The sequence below is a fragment of the Tachyglossus aculeatus genome, chromosome 26 (genome assembly GCF_015852505.1).
Source record: "Tachyglossus aculeatus isolate mTacAcu1 chromosome 26, mTacAcu1.pri, whole genome shotgun sequence".
In the NCBI taxonomy this organism is placed as follows: Eukaryota; Metazoa; Chordata; class Mammalia; order Monotremata; family Tachyglossidae; genus Tachyglossus; species Tachyglossus aculeatus.
The window spans coordinates 7,106,764-7,124,530 of NC_052091.1; the positions used below are offsets into that span (position 1 = coordinate 7,106,764).

Below are 17,767 nucleotides of genomic sequence, written 5' to 3' on the forward strand. Positions count from 1 at the left end.
GCTTACTGTGTGCGGAGCACTGTACTAAGCTCTTGGGAAGTACAAGTTGGCAACATATAGAGTCAGTCCCTACCCAACAGTGGGCTCACAGTCTAAAAGGGGGAGACAGAGAACAAAACCAAACATGCTAACAAAATAAAATAAATAGAATAGATATGTACAAGTAAAATAAATAAATACAGTAATAAATATATAAGTGCTACCGACGGACAGATTGATGGACAGGAGTAAGACGGGCAGGGGCTGGGGGCTGGGCCGGGATCGCAGTAGTGCCCAGAGAAGTCAATTTATCCTCACGGCACCCCTGGGAGAGAGGGAGAGGCAAGCACATTTGGCCCCATTTTGCAGATGAGGAAACTGAGGCCCAGAGAGGTTCAGTGACCTGCCCGAGGACACGCAGCGTGTCGGTGGCAGAGCTTTTTTAATTTTTATGATATCAGTTAAGCATTTGCCCTGTGCCTGGCGCTGTACATTGTGCTGAGGTAGATACAAGCTAAGCAGGTTGGACACGGTCCCTGTCCCGCATGGGGCCCACAGTCTTCATCCCCATTTTCCAGATGAGGGAACTGAGGCCCAGAGAAGTGACGTGACTTGCCCAGGATCACACAGCAGACAAGCGGCAGAGCCGGGGTTAGAACCCATGACCTTCTGACCCCCTTGGCTCGGGACCCCAGGCCTCTCTCTCCCTCTCTGGGCAGGATGAGCAGAAGTGCCTGGAGACAGTGGAGCTGGGCAGTTACGAGCGGTGTCAGGACCTGCGGGCTCTCCTGAAGCGGAAGCACCGGTTCATCCTCATCCGGTCTCCCGGGAACAAGGTAGGCCGGTCCGGCCCCGACCGCTGGGCCTGGGGATGCCCCGGGAGATGGCACGAGAAGGCCAGACCAGCCCGGGGCCCGAAAAAGAGGTGGTCACCGCCCCCGCTGCCCCGTCCCCTCAGCGGCAGCCGTGCTGTTTCCGAACCACCGAGGCCAGCCGGCGTTTCCTGTCGGCCGGCGACCGTTGTCAGGTTTTTGCTAGACGCGTCGAGGCCGGCCCCAGCCGGAACCCCTCCGGCCTGGGGCGGGATCTCCCGGAGCTTGCCTCGCTCTGAGAGGATGGAGCTGGGATCGGGCTAGGGAGTGCCAACTCCCTTGGGGGTTACACACACACCCAGGACCTGCTCTCTGTGCTGTTGCCCGTTTATGGCGGGGAGGGGTTGATAATAATAACAATAATGATGGCATTTATTAAGTGCTTACTATGTGCAGAGCACTGTTCTAAGCGCTGGGGAGGTTACAAGGCGATCAGGTTGTCCCACGGGGGGCTCACAGTCTCCATTTTCCAGCTGAGGGAACGGAGGCCCAGAGAAGTGAAGTGACTTGCCCAAAGTCGCACAGTTGCCAAGTGGCGGAGCCGGGATTTGAACCCATGACGTCTGACTCCAAAGCCCGGGCTCTTTCCACTGAGCCACGCTGCTTCTTAATGGGGGGCAGGGTGATGGGTCAGAGGGCGGCCAATCCCGCTGATTTGCGAGTCCAGGGTTTGGCCTGTGTTTGGAGGGCTCGGGAGTCCGGCCCCTCGGCGCGGGCTGTGGGAGATCTCTCCCTCCCTGCAGCAGCACTCCACTTCTTCCTCTCCCTCCTCCTCCTCTTCCTTGTCCTTTTTCCTCCCGCTTCTTCCCCTCATCATCATCAATCGTATTTATTGAGCGCTTACTATGTGCAGAGCACTGTACTAAGCGCTTGGGAAGTACAAATTGGTAACATATAGAGACAGTCCCTGCCCAACACTGGGCTCACAGTCTAAAAGGGGGAGACAGAGAACAAAACCAAACATACTAACGAAATAAAATAAATAGAATAGATATGTACAAGTAAAACAAATAAATAAATAAGTAGAGTAATAAATATGTACAAACATATATACATATATACAGGTGCTGTGGGGAAGGGAAGGAGGTATCCCTTTTCTCCTCCCTCTCCTCCCGCCCCCTTCTCCGCCACGGCACGTTTGTTTGAGGGCTGGCTCCCCCGGGCCGAGGGCAGACCGCTTACCGGGCTTCTTCAGGGTTCATCCGATCCCTCCCCCTGCCTCCACACCACCCCGGCCCCCCCTTCCTGCTGGCCTTTTCCTCCCTTCCTCTCCCTCGGCCGGGCACCGCGGCCCACCTGCGGTGGGGAACCCTTTGCTGCGCGCGTTGAAGGCCAGACGGCGGCCAGGGTTGGGCAGATGGGAAGTGGAGAAGGAGGCGACGGCAGCAGCTGCCACAGGCAGATTCGGTGCCAGGAGCTGGAAGGGCCTCTGAGGACTCACGGGACTCCGATTTGCCCTAACTCGAGCCCAAGATGCCGTGAAAATCGCGGGCCCGTATGCGCACGATGGTGTGTGTGAGTGTGTATGTCTGTGTGAGAGAGAGAGATCATTTCTGCAGGAGGGGTCAGAGCGGACCCTTGCCCCTTTCCCGAGGATGGATGGGAAACGGGGGCAGCGACTTGAGCCAGCTCCCATCCTCTTTCCCCACCTCCCTCGCCGCCGTGACACCCGGCCTCCCGGTGATGCTGATCTCCTCACCGTACCTCACTCTCGCCTGTCCCGCCATCGACCCCCGGCCCACGTCCTTCCCCGGGCCTGGAATGCCCTCCCTCTGCCCATCCGCCAAGCTAGCTCTCTTCCTCCCTTCAAGGCCCTGCTGAGAGCTCACCTCCTCCAGGAGGCCTTCCCAGACTGAGCCCCTTCCTTCCTCTCCCCCTCGTCCCCCTCTCCATCCCCCCCATCTTACCTCCTTCCCTTCCCCACAGCACCTGTATATATGTATATATGTTTGTACATATTTATTACTCTATTTTATTTGTACATATCTATTCTATTTATTTTATTTTGTTAGTATTTTTGGTTTTGTTCTCTGTCTCCCCCTTTTAGACTGTGAGCCCACTGTTGGGTAGGGACTGTCTCTAGATGTTGCCAATTTGTACTTCCCAAGCGCTTAGTACAGTGCTCTGCACATAGTAAGCGCTCAATAAATACGATTGATGATGATGATGATGATGATGATGCCCTCCTGGAGACATCCGGCCTGAGGCGCTTCATCCCGAAATCTCTCTCCGGGATCCGGGAGTCCAGACCTGCCCGCCGGCTTCTCCAGCTCCAGGATGGGTGCAGGTTTGGCCTTAGGGCTGGTTGGAGGGAGATCGGCACGGAGTTAGTCTCCCGTGAGAGAAGCCCGTGGGGCTTGGGGATCCTCATGGGGCTTCTTTCATTCAATCGTATTTATTAGGTGCTTACTGTGTGCAGAGCACTGTACTAAGCGCTTGGGAGAATACAATAGAACAATAAGCAGGCACATCCCGTGCCTTCGATGAACTTGTCTCTCTCTCATTGTCTTTCTACCAGCCTCCCGCTCACATCCTCCCCCACTGTCTGGCGTTCGTTCCTCCTTCGCATCCAGTGGTCTTCCGCTCTCCCCGTCTTCAGAGCCCTCCTGAAATCACCTCTTCCGGGAAGCCTCCCATGACTAACATCTCACCCCTCACCCCCCGCTGCCACTTCCGCATCACTGAAACACTTGGCTATTCACCCTTGTCCCTCGAGGCCCGGGACTCCCAAGTCTGCTTCCTGGGAAATGGGTCCCACCCCTTCCAGCAAACCCGCCCCCCACTCCGGATGGGAGAGGATGCCCCTGCCGTTGCTATGACAACAAGGGGGTGGCGGTCCTTGAGGGAGAGGCCGAAGGCACTGTGGACTAACTGTGCCCTCTCCCCGGCCCAGGCTCAGACACTCTGACTTCTTGGGACTCTGAGCCGTGCACTGTCCGTCTCTGTGCCTCTGTCTCCGTGTCTCTCCGTCTCGTCAGGGTGGGGGAGGTTCTGTGTCCCATTTCACGGGGCCGGCTGCTGGCCGTCGCCACGGTCACGGGGCCACCCCTCTCGCAGCCGGACACACTTGCGGCAACTCAACAAAGGCCCCAGTGTCTGCCCCGTCCCGGTCCCCTCAGCGCTGACTGACCCGTGAGGTCATCCTCGAAGGCTGCCAGGCTGGCAGCAGTGCCCGGCGGGGGGAAGGGGCGAGGTGGCGGGCACCGGGCCTGGTTTGGCTTAGTCGTCACCCCAGTCTCCTGCCAGCTCCGCTCCTGCCCTTTCTCCCCCTCTCCCACCTCCCAGGCCCCCCTCCTCCTCCTCGTCTCTCTCTTTCTCTCTCTTTTCCCCCTCTCTTTGTCTCTCTCGCCCTCCCTTCCTTCCCCCCGCTCCCTGCCCTCACCCACCTCAACTTTGGGCACTCTGGGCATCCCAACCACAAACTGAGCTGTTTCTCGTGCTCAGACAGCTCTCGGGAGCAGGCGTGTGTGCACGTGTGTGCCTGTGTGTTTGCACATTTTTAAAAGGGTGGGGAGCCGTGGCAGTGAGCCTCGTCTTGCTCGGATCATGCCAGTCAGGAGGGAGACAGTCCGCCCCACTGAGTCCCCCGGAGCCCCCTGCTCTGGCACTGCCCAAGCGGGTGGCCGCAGAGAGATGGGCCTGGCAGGGGCCGGATGGAGCCCGTCACAGTGTGTGGCCCCGGGCCAGGCTGTCGAAGAGCTTCCCTCGGCGGGGCTGGAGTTCCTCAGGGAGCGGGAGGGTCCTAAGCATCTGGGGGTGGCCCGGGAACCCCCTTCCCCTCTCCCCCAGGGTGACGCTGACGGACTGACGTCTCCCCCCACAGCAGGTTCATGACCTTAAGTTCCAGGCCGCGACTGGAGAGGAGAAGGAACTGTGGATCAAAGCCCTCAACGATGGCATCAACAAGGGCAAAAATAAGGCGTTCGATGAGGTGAGAGAGCGGAGACGGGTTGGGGGGCTCCGGCCGGGCGGACCCACGCGCCCGCTCCCGGCGACGGCCGCGGCTTCCTCCGTCGGCATCGAGGACGGCGGGCCTGGGACAGGGGGGCCCCCGAAGTCTCGGGCTGGGGGATGCATTTCCCCCTCGCCCGGGCTCCGGCTCACGTGGCCGGGCGTGCAGCTTGTCAGCTGCGTGGCCGAGGCCGAGGGAGGCAACTGCAGAAAGTGTGGTTTCGGCTCTGTCCGGGGTTCGGGCGTCCGGGTCCCAAAAGCGGCTCGGGGCTCCGCCGCTGGCGACCGCAGCCTTCTGCTGGGCCTTCCCCCTGGGCTGTATGTGTGTATGTGATTAAGAGAGAGCGAGCAAATGGGGTACGCTGCAGGGCTTCCCTCCCCTGTGGGGCATCAGGGCACAGTGGGGGCTGGCAGCTGTGGGGTGGTCTTTGTGGCCCTGAGGTTTCCTGCCTGACTCCTCCGGGGGAAAGGGCGCGGGGAGCGGGGCCGTTAGAGCCGGGCCCCCCACAACAGCAACTCGGGATCAGAGCCCACCTCTTCACTCGCCTTCCTTCACTCTGGCTTCAGCGAGGAAGGGGCAGAGACCCCAAATCCCGTGAATCTGAATGGCCCTTTTTCTTTATTCCTTTTTTATGGTATTCGTTAAGCACATACTACGTGCCACTCTTCTAAGCGCCGCAGTAGCTACAAGCTAATGATAATAATAACGATGGCATTTGTTAAGCGCTTACTATGTGCAAAGCACCGTTCTAAGCGCCGGGGAGGATACAAGGTGATCAGGTTGTCCCGCCTGGGGCTCACAGTCTTCATCCCCATTTCACAGGTGAGGTAACTGAGGCACAGAGAAGTGAAGTGACCTGCCCAGAAATCCAACTGGACACAGCACGAGTCTCACGGGGGGCTCACAGTCTTCCTCCCCTTTTTCCAGATGAGGGAACGGAAGCGCCCAGAGAATAATAAAATAATAATAATAATGGTATTTGTTAAGCGCTTACTATGTGCGAAGCACTGTTCTAAGCGCTGGGGGGATACAAGGTGATCAGGTTGTCCCAAGTGGGGCTCACAGTCTTAGTCCCCATTTTACAGATGAGCTAAATGAGGCACAGAGAAGTTAAGTGACTTGCCCAGTCACACAGCAGACAAGTGCTGCTTTGCACATAGTAAGCGCTTAACAAATGCCATTATTATTATTATTATTATCAAGTGCCGGAGCCAGGATTAGAACCCGTGACCTCTGACTCCCAAGCCCACGATCTTTCCACTGAGCCACACTGCTATTTGTTAAGCGCTTACAATGTCCCCTAAGCGCCGGGGTGATTAGAAGCAAATGGGGTTGGACACAGTCCCTGTCTCCCGTGAGGCTCACAGTCTCAGTCCCCATTTTATAGATGAGGTAACTGAGGTACAGAGAAGGGAAGTGACTTGCCCAAGGCCACCCAGCAGACGGGTGGCAGAGCTGGGACTAGAACCCAGATCCTCCTGACTCCCGGCCTATGTTCTAGGCACGAGGCCGTGCTGTTTCTATTTTTCCAAAGAACTCCTGTCCCACTTTCCGAATTGCCTCCCTGTTGGGGTAGGGAGAGCCAGGTGTGGTTATCCCCATTTTACAGATGAGGAACTAATAGTAATAATGATAATAATTGTGGTATTCGTTAAGCACTTACTATATGCCAAGCACTGTTCTAAGTGCTGGATAATAATAGTATTTTGTTAAGCGCTTACTAATAATGATAATAATTGTGGTATTCATTAAGCACTTACTATATGCCAAGCACTGTTCTAAGCGCTGGATAATAATAGTATTTTGTTAAGCGCCTACTATGTGCCAAGCACTGTTCTAAGCACTGGGGTTGATACAAGGTAATCAGGTTGTCCCATGTGGGCACTTACTATATGCCAAGCACTGTTCTAAGCGCTGGATAATAATAGTATTTTGTTAAGCGCTTACTATGTGCCAAGCACTGTTCTAAGCACTGGGGTAGATACAAGGTAATCAGGCTGTCCCACGTGGGGCTCACGGTCTTAATCCGTGGAAAGTGGAAAGAGCCCGGGCTTTGGAGTCAGAGGTCATGGGTTCAAATCCCGGCTCTGCCACTTGTCAGCTGGGTGGCTTTGGGCAAGTCACTTCACTTCTCTGGGTCTCAGTTCCCTCATCTGTAAAATGGGGATGAAGACTGTGAGCCCCACGTGGGACAACCTGATCACGTTGTATCCTCTCCAGCGCTTAGAACAGGGCTTTGCGCTTAGTAAGCGCTTAACAAATACCATCATTTTAATCCCCATTTTACAGATGAGGGAACTGAGGCACAGAGAAGCTAAGTGACTTGCCCAAAGTCACACAGCATATAATGATAATAACCGTGGTATTTGTTCAGCATTTATGACGTGCCACTCATGGTACTAAGCGCTAAGGTGGATATGATTGAATCAAGTTAAAAAACAGGCCCTGCTGCATGCGGGGCTGACCGTCTCCATCCCCGTTTTACAGACGAGGTAACCGGAGCACAGAGAAGTGAAGTGGATTGCCCAAGGCGCGTGAGGCCCAGAAATGTAGAGCTCTGAGGTTTGGCGCCGTGCTGGGTGTGGGGTGTTTCTAGCGGTGTTAGCCTGGCCAGCCTCTCCCTGGGAAACCACACACTATCAGTAACACCTCCACCTCCATCACACTCGCACCAATCAATCAGTCAATCAATCAATCAGTCGTATTTATTGAGCGCTTACTGTGTGCAGAGCACTGTACTAAGCGCTCGGGAAGTACAAGCTGGCAACATCTAGAGACAGTCCCTACCCAACAGTGGGCTCACAGTCTAGAAGGGGGAGACAGAGAACAAAACCAAACATATTAACAAAATAAAATAAATGGAATAGATATGTACAAGTAAAATAAATGAATAAATAGAGTCATAAATATGTACAAATATATACATATATATACAGGTATATATATATATATATACACATAGAGACATAGAGACAGTTCCTACCCAACAGTGGGCTCACAGTCTAGAAGGGGGAGACAGAGAACAAAACCAAACATATTAACAAAATAAAATAAATAGAATAGATATGTACAAGTAAAATAAGTGAATAAATAGAGTAATAAGTATGTACAAATATATACATATACACACACACACACACACACACACACACATACACATAGAGACAGTCCCTACCCAACAGTGGGCTCACAGTCTAGAAAGGGGAGACAGACAACAAAACCAAACATATTAACAAAATAAAATAAATGGAATAGATATGTACAAGTAAAATAAATGGAGTAATAAATATGTACAAATATATACATATATACAAGTGTATATATATATATATATACACACATACAGAGAAGTGAAGTGACTTGCCCCAGGTGACACAGCAGACATATGGTGGAGCTGGTGTTCGAACCCGTGACCTCTGACTCCAAAGCCCGGGCTCTTTCCACTGAGCCACGCTGCTTCTCTAGTATTTTATTATTATTATTATTATGACAAATATTATTATTATTATTTTCTTATTATAATTTATTATTATTATTACTACAGATATGGCAGAGCTGGGGGCTCTACTAGGTTACGTACGCCTGTGGGGAGGGTGGGTGGGCGGGCGGCACACGCCTTTTCTTCTCCTTCCGAAGGCCACGCTCGGCCAGCGGCTGAAGCCTGTCCGGTTTGCCGTTGCAGGTGAAGGTGGACCAGAGCTGTGCCCTCGAACACGTGACCAGAGACCGGGTCAAACGGGGCCAAAACCGTCGGCCGCCCACCCGATCCCATCTGAAGGAGGTGAGGGCCCACCGGAGGGGACGCCCGCAGAGCCGGGCGCGAGGGGGCAAGAGAAAGGACCCGGTGGAAGGAAGAAGAGCTGGGGGAGACGGGGGAAGGGGATTCATTCATTCAATCGTATTTATTGAGCGCCTACTGTGTGCGGAGCACTGTACTAAGCGCTTGGGAAGTACAAGTTGGCAACAAGTAGAGATGGTCCCTACCCAACAGCGGGCTCACAGTCTAGAAGGGGGAGACAGACAACAAAACATGTTAACAAAGTAAAAGAAATAGAATAGTAAATATGTACAAATAAGAGTAACAAATCTGAAACATATTCATTCATTGAATCATATTTATTGAGCGCTTACTGTGTGCAGAGCACTGGACTAAGCGCTTGGGAAGTACAAGTTGGCAACATATCGAGACGGTCCCTACCCAACAGCGGGCTCACAGTCTAGAAGGGGGAGACAGACAACAAAACAACACATGTTAACAAAATAGAATAAATAGAATAGCAAATATGCACAAATAAGGGTAACAGATCTGAAACGTATTCATTCAGTCGTATTTATTGAGCGCTTACTGTGTGCAGAGCACTGGACTAAGCACTTGGGAAGTACAAGTTGGCAACATATAGAGACGGTCCCTAATAATAATAATAATAATGGCATTTATTAAGCACTTACTATGTGCTAAGCACTGTTCTAAGCGCTGGGGAGGTTCCAAGGTGATCAGGTTGTCCCACGGGGGGGCTCACAGTCTTAATCCCCATTTTACAGATGAGGGAACTGAGGCTCCGAGAAGTTAAGTGACTTGCCCAAGATCACACAGCAGACATGTGGCAGAGCCGGGATTCGAACCCATGACCTCTGACTCCAAAGCCCAGGCTCTTTCCATTGAGGACAGCAGGCTTGTGGACGTGCCTGGGAACTTGGAGCCTGGGTGGGTGGTGGAGCCGAAACACACGGTTGTTTGGCTTAATCAATCGTATTTATTGAGCGCTTACCATGTGCAGAGCGCTGTACTCAGCGCTTGGGAAGTCCAAGTTGGCAACACAGAGAGACGGTCCCTACCCAACAGCAGGCTCCCAGTCTAGAAGGAGGAGACAGACAACAAAACCAAACATCTTAACAAAATAAAATAAATAGAATAGATACGTACAAGTAAAATAAATTAATAAATAGAGTAATAAATGCGAACAAACATATATCCAGGTGCTGTGGGGAAGGGAAGGAGGTAAGATGGGGGGGATGGAGAGGGGGAGGAGGGGGCTCAGTCTGGAAAAGGCCGCCTAACACGTTGAGTCCCGCTGCTTTCGGCTGGGAATCAAGCAATAACCGGTTTGAGCCCCCCTTTTTTAGTAGTGGTTAACACCTACAATTAAATATGAAACCATTCATTCAATTATATCTATTGAGCGCTTACTGTGTGCAGAGCACTGGACTAAGCACTTGGGAAGTACAAGTTGGCAACATATAGAGACAGTCCCTACCCAACAGTGGGCTCACAGTCTAGAAGAACCAGCATGCCCAAGTGGGTAGAACACGGGCCTTGGAGTTAGAGGTCATGGGTTCAAATCCCGGCTCCGCCATTCGTCAGCTGTGTGACTTTGGGCAAGTCACTTCACTTCTCTGGGCCTCAGTTCCCTCATCTGGAAAATGGGGGTGAAGACTGTGAGCCCCCCGCCCCCACCATGGAACAACCTGACCACCTTGTTACCTTCCCAGCGCTTAAAACTGTGCTTTGCATTCATTCAATCGTATTGATTGAGCGCTTCCTGTGTGCAGAGCACTGTACTAAGTGCTTGGGAAGTACAAGTTGGCAACGTATAGAGACGGTCCCTACCCAACAGTGGGCTAAGCGCTTAATAAATGCCATCATTATTATTATTATTCTAATCCCGGCCCCACAACTTGTATGCTGGGCGACATTGGGCAAATCACTTTTCTGGGCCTCAGTTCCCTCATCTGTAAAATGGGGATTGAGACTGTGAGCCCCACGTGGACTAGGAACTGCGTCCAACCCGATTTGCTTGTGTTCACCCCAGCGCTTAGTATAGTGCCTGGCGGATATTCATTCATTCATTCATTCATTCATTCATTCAATCGTATTTCATTCATTCATTCATTCAATCGTATTTATTGAGTGCTTACTGTGTGCAGAGCACTGGACTAAGCGCTTGGGAAGTCCAAGTTGGCAACATACAGAGACGGTCCCTACCCAACAGTGGGCTCACAGACTAGAATTGGGAGACAGAGAACAAAACAAAACATATTAACAAAATAAAATAAATAGAATAAATATGTACAAATAACGCTCAACAAATATTATTATTATTATTATTATTATTATTTGCTGCCCTGGGAACTGGCCCGGCTGGCTTTGAGTGTAAGCTCGTTGTAGACAGGGATTGCATCTTTTATATTGTTCTATTGTCCTCTTCCAAACAGTACCGCGGCTTAGTGGAAAGAGCACAGGCTTGGGAGTCAGAGGTTAATGATGGCATTTTTTATTAAGTGCTTACTATGTGCAAAGCACTGTTCTAAGCGCTGGGGAGGTTACAAGGTGATGACGTTGTCCCACGGGGGGCTCACAGTCTTCATCCCCATTTTACAAATGAGGGAACTGAGGCCCAGAGAAGTGAAGCGACTTGCCCAAAGTCACACAGCTGACAAGCGGCGGAGCCGGGATTTGAACCCACGCCCTCTGACTCCAAAGCCCGGGCTCTTCCCACGGAGCCACGCTGCTTCTCTGTGAGCCCCAAGTGGGACAACTGATTTACCTTGTATCTACTGCAGCGCTTAGAACAGTGCTTGGCACATAGTAAGTGCTTAACGAATGCCGTCATTATTGTTCTTATTATTATTTTACACAGTGAACACTCAATAAATATGATCAACTCACCAACTTTGAAAGCCCCACGTCCCTCTCCACAGGCACTGAGGGAGCCAGGGACTTTGTAGAGAAGCAGCTTGGCTCAGTGGAAAAAGCCCGGGCTTTGGAGTCAGAGGTCATGGGTTCAAATCCCAGCTCTGCCAATTGTCAGCTGTGTGACTTTGGGCAAGTCGCTTCACTTCTCTGGGCCTCAGTTACCTCACCTGTCAAATGGGGATTAAGACTGTGAGCCCCCCGTGGGACAACCTGAACACCTTGTAACCTTCCCAGCGCCTAGAACAGTGCTTTGCACATAGTAAGCGCTTAATAAATGCCATTATTATTATTATTATTATTATTGGGGGCCCCGGACCCCCAAAAAGGGAAAGAAAAAGGACCACCTGGGGAACAGTCCCCACCCTTGAGATGCTTCCAAGGCTGCTCAAGGCCCCGCTCGACCCACAGGGAGACGGGGCAGAAACAGGGCATGAAAAATAGATGAGGACGACGACAGCCACCGTCTGCATTATTTAGAGGGGAAAGAAGGGCTGGGAGTGAAAGGGAGCGGGGTCACAGGGAGGGCTTGGGGAATTGGGGAGAAAAAAGGCCACCGCCAACTTGGGGTGTCTGGAGCTTTTTAGGGAGCCTGGCTGTGGGCTGACGCACGGGCCGGCGGGAAGCGAGTCAGTGTGGTTTTTATTCATTCAGTCGTATTTATCGAGCACTTACTGTGTGCAGAGCACTGGACTAAGCGCTTGGGAAGTCCAAGTTGGCAACGTCTAGAGGCGGTCCGTCCCCAACAGCAGGCTCACAGTCTAGAAGGGGGAGGCAGAGAAGAAAACAAAACGTATTAACAAAATGAAATAAGTAGAATAAATATGTGCAAGTAAAATAAGTCAATAAATAGGGTAATAAATCCGTACAAACATATATACATATATACAGGTGCTGTGGGGAGGGGAAGGAGGGAAGGTGGGGGAGATGGAGAGGGGGACGAGGGGGAGAGGAAGGAGGGGGGCTCAGTCTGGGAAGGCGTCCTGGTTAGTAAGCACTTACTCCACGCCAGGCACTGTGTGAAACCCTGGGACGAACAGGAGTCCGGCCACCCCACCATGGTGAAGCTGTAACGGAGTACCGCTACACCCTCCCAAGCGCTTAGTACAGTGCTCTGCACACTGTAAGCGCAAGCGGTCATGGGTTCAAACCCCGGCTCCGCCAATTGTCAGCTGTGTGACTTTGGGCAAGTCACTTCACTTCTCTGGGCCTCAGTTACCTCATCTGGAAAATGGGGATCAAGACTGTGAGCCCCCCCAACATGGGACAACCTGATCACCTTGGAACCTCCCCAGGGCTTAGAACAGTGCTTTGCACGTAGTAAGCGCCTAATACATGCCGTCATTATTGTTAATAAATGCGATTAAATGAATGAATGAATGAGTCCCTTGCCCCATCCTTCCCCCTGCAGGTCGCCAACGCGGTATCTGATGGGCTATTGAGGCTGGACCTCGACGTGCCGGACAGCGGCCCGCCGTCCTTGACCCCGGTGTCCGGCCACGATGCCACCGTCTCACCCCCCAGGGATACCCCGAAGCCGCCGATGCCTCCGACCAAGCCCCTGCCCACGGCTGAGGAGGGGGCCCGACCGCCGGCCCCGGAATCGCTCCAGGACGGCCTGGGGGGCGGCGGCCCCGGGGCGCAGGAGGCCGAGGGCCAGATCGGAGGGGGGCCGGTAGCCCCCGTGGGGGACGGCAAGGAGGCCACGGCGGACGTGGGTCAGGGGCCCAGGCTACCCCCGGCTCCTCCCCCGAAGATCCTCTCAGACAAACTGAAAGTGAGCTGGGAAAACCCCCCGCCGGAACCGTCCGTTCCCACCGGTGCGGAGGCTCCCACTGAGGCTGGGCCTAAGGAGGCTGGGAAGCCGCCCACCCCGCCCCCCAAGATCCTGTCGGAGAAACTAAAGCAGTCCATGCACTCTGGTCCATCAGAGCCCGCTGCCCCCAGTGACCCCCAAGCCCCCGACGACAGAGAGAACTGCCCCCCGTCCAGTTTGGACACGTCGGACGGGGCCGAGCCCGGGCCTGCCTTGGAGACCCATGGAGCCATTGGGGAAAGGAGCCTGGGGGTCCCTCGGCCGGAAGAGGGGAGAGGTCCACCGGCCTCCCCGAAGACGGACGGGCCGACCGAGGGCCCGCGGGAAGGCCCACCTCCGGCCCGCCGCGCCTCCCTCAGCGACCTGCTGTCCGAGAGCGGCCACCCGCATCCCCTGGCCGGGATGGAGAGGAAGGTGGCGTCGGAGCGGGAGAAGACGGAGCTGCTGCTGAGCCAGGTCTTGCGAGGGGCGGCGTTGGAGCCGGAGGGGAACGGGGCCCCCCTCAAAGCCGAGGTGTTGCTCAACCGGGCCGTGGAGCAGCTGAGGCAGGCCACCCAGGTCTTACAGGAAATCAAGGGCCTAGGGGAACTGAACAAGGAACCCCGGGGGCGCGGCGGGGACCAGAAACAAGAGCGAAAGGACCTGGTGACCCTGTACAGGAGAAGTGTTCCCTGAGCCGAGCCGCCCCCGCCTCGCTCCGGGTGTCATTGGCGTAGCGGGGCCCCGCCGAGGTGGGATCGCTCCGGGCTCTGCTCCTGCTTGCCCCTGGCCGCCCCCTCCCAACCCTCCCACCCCATCCTCCTGGGCCGGACCCCGGGCAGCTCCGCTTTCGGGTAGCCTGGTCCTCCTCCAGCCTGATGCCCATGCCACCTTGCCGCCTTCGATTTCCACCGATCCCAGCAGCTCCTGGCCCGGACGCCGGCTGGGACAGAGCAGGCCGATGATCCCCAGAGGGCCAATTTCCAGCCCCCGGGGGGTAGAGGGGATTTGTATGCGTTGGTGAGGCGGGGCGGGTGTCGGGACCGAGATTCCCGGGGCCGCCCGGCATTTGAAGGCGGCGGCTGCCGGGATCCTTGGGGCAGTGAGACGGGGAATTCCCCCTTCCTCGTGCCCTCTGACCTCTCACCCTGGCTGCAGCAGGAGCAGGGATCAGCCCCGGCTCCCAACTGGGTCCGCCTCCCCTCCATCCTGGCTGCGGCGGGGGGCATTAGAGAGGGAGCGGTGGGGTCAGGTGAGTGGGAGATGCTGGGGACTACACCCTGCAGAGGGGACCCCTTGGCAAGAGTAGCCCACCTGCCCGAATCTCAAGCAGGCGTGCCCACAGACAGATCCAACCGGCACCTTGATGCTTCAGGGAGAGAGATTTCTTTTCCTGCTGCCATCCGTTCCTCAGTTTCCCCTCTCCGCTCTCCCTCCCCGCCCACCCAACTCTACCCGCCGGCTGCCGGGGTCTGGGTTCAGGTGGTGATGACCTCCCGGGTGGGCAGACAGGCGGGGGGCTGGGCAGAGGAGGCGGCAGGTAGAGTTGACTCTCGGGGGAGTCAACTCATCCATCCCCCTGCCTCCAACCATCTCTTAGCGGTGAAGCGAATCAGACGGCCCCTCTCCTCCCGCACAGAATCCGGGTGATGGGGCTTTTAGGCATTTCTTTCCAGTATAAAGGCAGGTTCCTTTGGTGGTACAGAGTACCCCCGCCATACTGGTGCTCCCCCTCAACCCAACCCATCAACCAGAGGTATTTATTGCAGGCCGAGTGCTGTACTGAGCTCCTGAGAGGGGCCCGCTCTTTAACACACAGGGTCAGTGATCGGGCAGGGCGGGGGGCTGGGAGGGGGGTCTCGACCCCCACTCAACCAATCAGCCCGTCAGGACTACCGACTGAGCGTCTGCCGTGGGCCCGGCGCTGGACTGTTTGGGAGATGACAAGTTGGACGGCACAATCCCTGCCCGCCGGGAGCTTACGATTTAGCGGATTTTCCATACACGCACTTTGTTTATTTTTCCCCCAGAGTTCCCCGGCCGGGCGGAGGCGGGGTGTCGGGCCTCCCCGCCGAGATGGCTCTGGGAAGAGCGCCTCTTCCCCCTTCACCATTCCCCAACACAAACCTTAAGATGCCCCAGCGTGGCATCCGTAACCTGCCCGTTTGCTGAGTTTGATTAGCTATAAAAGCAAAACCCTGTACTCCATCATCTCCCTGGGAGGATTTGGGGGTGATCAGCAACAAGGCTGGAGTCTGGGAGGGCCGAGTCGCAGTGCCGGACGTCCATTAGTGAATTACTGGGGGTATTTATTGAGCGATGGCTCGGTGCCAAGCACTGCGTTAAGCGCCCGGGCGGGCTCGAGATAGATCGGACCCGGCTGCACTCCTACTTGGACTCCCAGTCCAAGTCCGTGGTCATCCTCCTCCTCTTCCCGACCCCCACCCCCCTGTAGCCGTCTTCTTGATAAGGGACCCTCAGGGTGGTCCAGTCCCTTCCTATCCCCCACACCCGGTCTCCTCCGCCTCATCCTTCCCACCTCCGCTCTGGAGAAAGGCCGGAGCGAGGCCCGCTGGCTTTTAAACTTTCCCGGCTCTATGTCGCGCCTGTTCCTTCCAAGACTTCCCTTGGGTCCCAGCTGAATGGGGACCGACCCCCGCCCGCCAGCGACTCCCCCGCATCCCATCCCGGAAGAGTCGGGAGAGAGGGATCTAGAGTCTGATCCTAGCAGGGGACCCCGGGGTCCGGCCTAGTCTCCCTCCCGCCCCCCCCCGACTCCCAGAGGGCCGTCGGCGTCTGTGCCAGCAAATGTGAATCCCCGACTGCCCGGCAGAGCCGTGACAGAGGAGACGGTCTTCGCTTCTAAAGCGCCTTTTTGGACGCAAGTCAATAAAACACTTTTTAAGGCCAGCCGGACCCTAGCGCCCTTTGTTGGGGGGATTGGAGTCGAAGGGGTGGAGGCAGGCACAGATCAGAAGTCTTGCTCCTGAGGGAAGGGGCAGGGGGGGGAGTCTGGGCTGGGTCGTGGGTTCAAATCCCGGCTCCGCCAATTGTCAGCTGTGTGACTTTGGGCAAGTCAATTCTCTGTCCCTCAGTTCTCTCATCTGTAAAATGAGGATGAAGACTGTGAGCCCCACGGGGGACAACCTGATCACCTTGCATCCCCCCAGCGCTTAGAACAGTGCTTTGCACATAGTAAGTTGCTTAATAAATGCCATTTGTGATTATTATTATCTCAACCCCTTCAGCTTTGCTCAGCGAGAACCACTCCCAGCAGGCAGTGGCGGGGGCGGGGGGTCTTGTCCAGAGAGAACTGTTCCCAGCAGGGTGGGGGGCTTTGTCCAGAAACAATCAATCAATCAATCGTATTTATTGAGCGCTTACTGTATGCAGAGCACTGTACTAAGCGCTTGGGAAGTCCAAGTTGGCAACATATAGAGACGGGCCCTACCCAACAGTGGGCTCACAGTCTAGAAGAATCACTCCGAGCAGGCAGTGGGGTGGGGGGCCTTGTCTAGAGAGAACCACAACCAGCAGGCAGTGAATTCATGCACCTCCAGAAGGCCAGGCCAGAGGCTGGAAGCTGAAGCCAAACAATCAATCAATCAATCAATCAATCGTATTTATTGAGCGCTTACTGTGTGCAGAGCACTGGACTAAGCGCTTGGGAAGTACAAGTTGGCAACATAGAGAGACAGTCCTTACCCAACAGTGGGCTCACAGTCTAAAAGGGATCAATCAATCGTATTTACTGTGTGCAGAGCACTGTACTAAGCGCTTGGGAAGTACAAGTTGGCAACAATCAAGGCCCTACCAAGAGCTCACCTCCTCCAGGAGGCCTTCCCAGACTGAGCCCCTTCCTTCCCCTCGCCCTCGTCCCCCTCTCCATCCCCCCCATCTTACCTCCTTCCCTTCCCCACAGCACCTGTATATATGTATATATGTTTGTACATATTTATTACTCATTTATTTATTTATTTTACTTGTACCTATCTATTCTATTTATTTTATTTTGTTAGTATGTTTGGTTTGGTTCTCTGTCTCCCCCTTCTAGACTGTGAGCCCACTGTTGGGTCGGGACTGTCTCTAGATGTTGCCAGCTTGTACTTCCCAAGCGCTTAGTCCAGTGCTCTGCACACAGTAAGCACTCAATAAATACGATTGATTGATTGATTGATATAGGGACAGTCCCTACCCAACAGTGGGCTCACAGTCTCGAAGAACAAAACCACCAGATCAGAGATGGTAGTTCATGATGGTATTTATTCCGTGTTAATCGTGTGTCGAGAGCTGGTAACAAGATAATCAGATCAGACAAATATGTTGCCAGTTTGTACTTCCCAAGTGCTTAGTACAGTGCTCTGCACATAGTAAATGCTCAATAAATACGATTGATGATGATCAGACATAGTTCCCGTCCTACCCTGAGCTCACAGTCTAAGAAGGAAACTGAACAGGTTTCTCATCCCTATATTTAT

At 54.3% G+C, this 17,767-nt stretch overlaps 1 protein-coding gene across 2 annotated transcripts in view; it reads left to right on the forward strand.

Annotated features, from left to right (window-relative positions):
- PLEKHO2 (pleckstrin homology domain containing O2) overlaps window positions 1-16,229 on the forward strand; it is a 37,555-nt gene extending 21,326 nt beyond the window's left edge. The window contains exons 3-6 of one of the 2 annotated variants that reach the window (XM_038767577.1): window positions 675-815; window positions 4,675-4,782; window positions 8,486-8,584; window positions 12,906-16,229. In XM_038767577.1, coding sequence (XP_038623505.1) covers window positions 675-815; window positions 4,675-4,782; window positions 8,486-8,584; window positions 12,906-13,985 — 1,428 coding nt within the window. In that variant the 3' untranslated portion in view covers window positions 13,986-16,229. The remainder of the gene's footprint in view (window positions 1-674; window positions 816-4,674; window positions 4,783-8,485; window positions 8,585-12,905) is intronic. The other variant, XM_038767578.1, reaches the window with a different exon arrangement.
- Window positions 16,230-17,767: the final 1,538 nt, after the last annotated feature.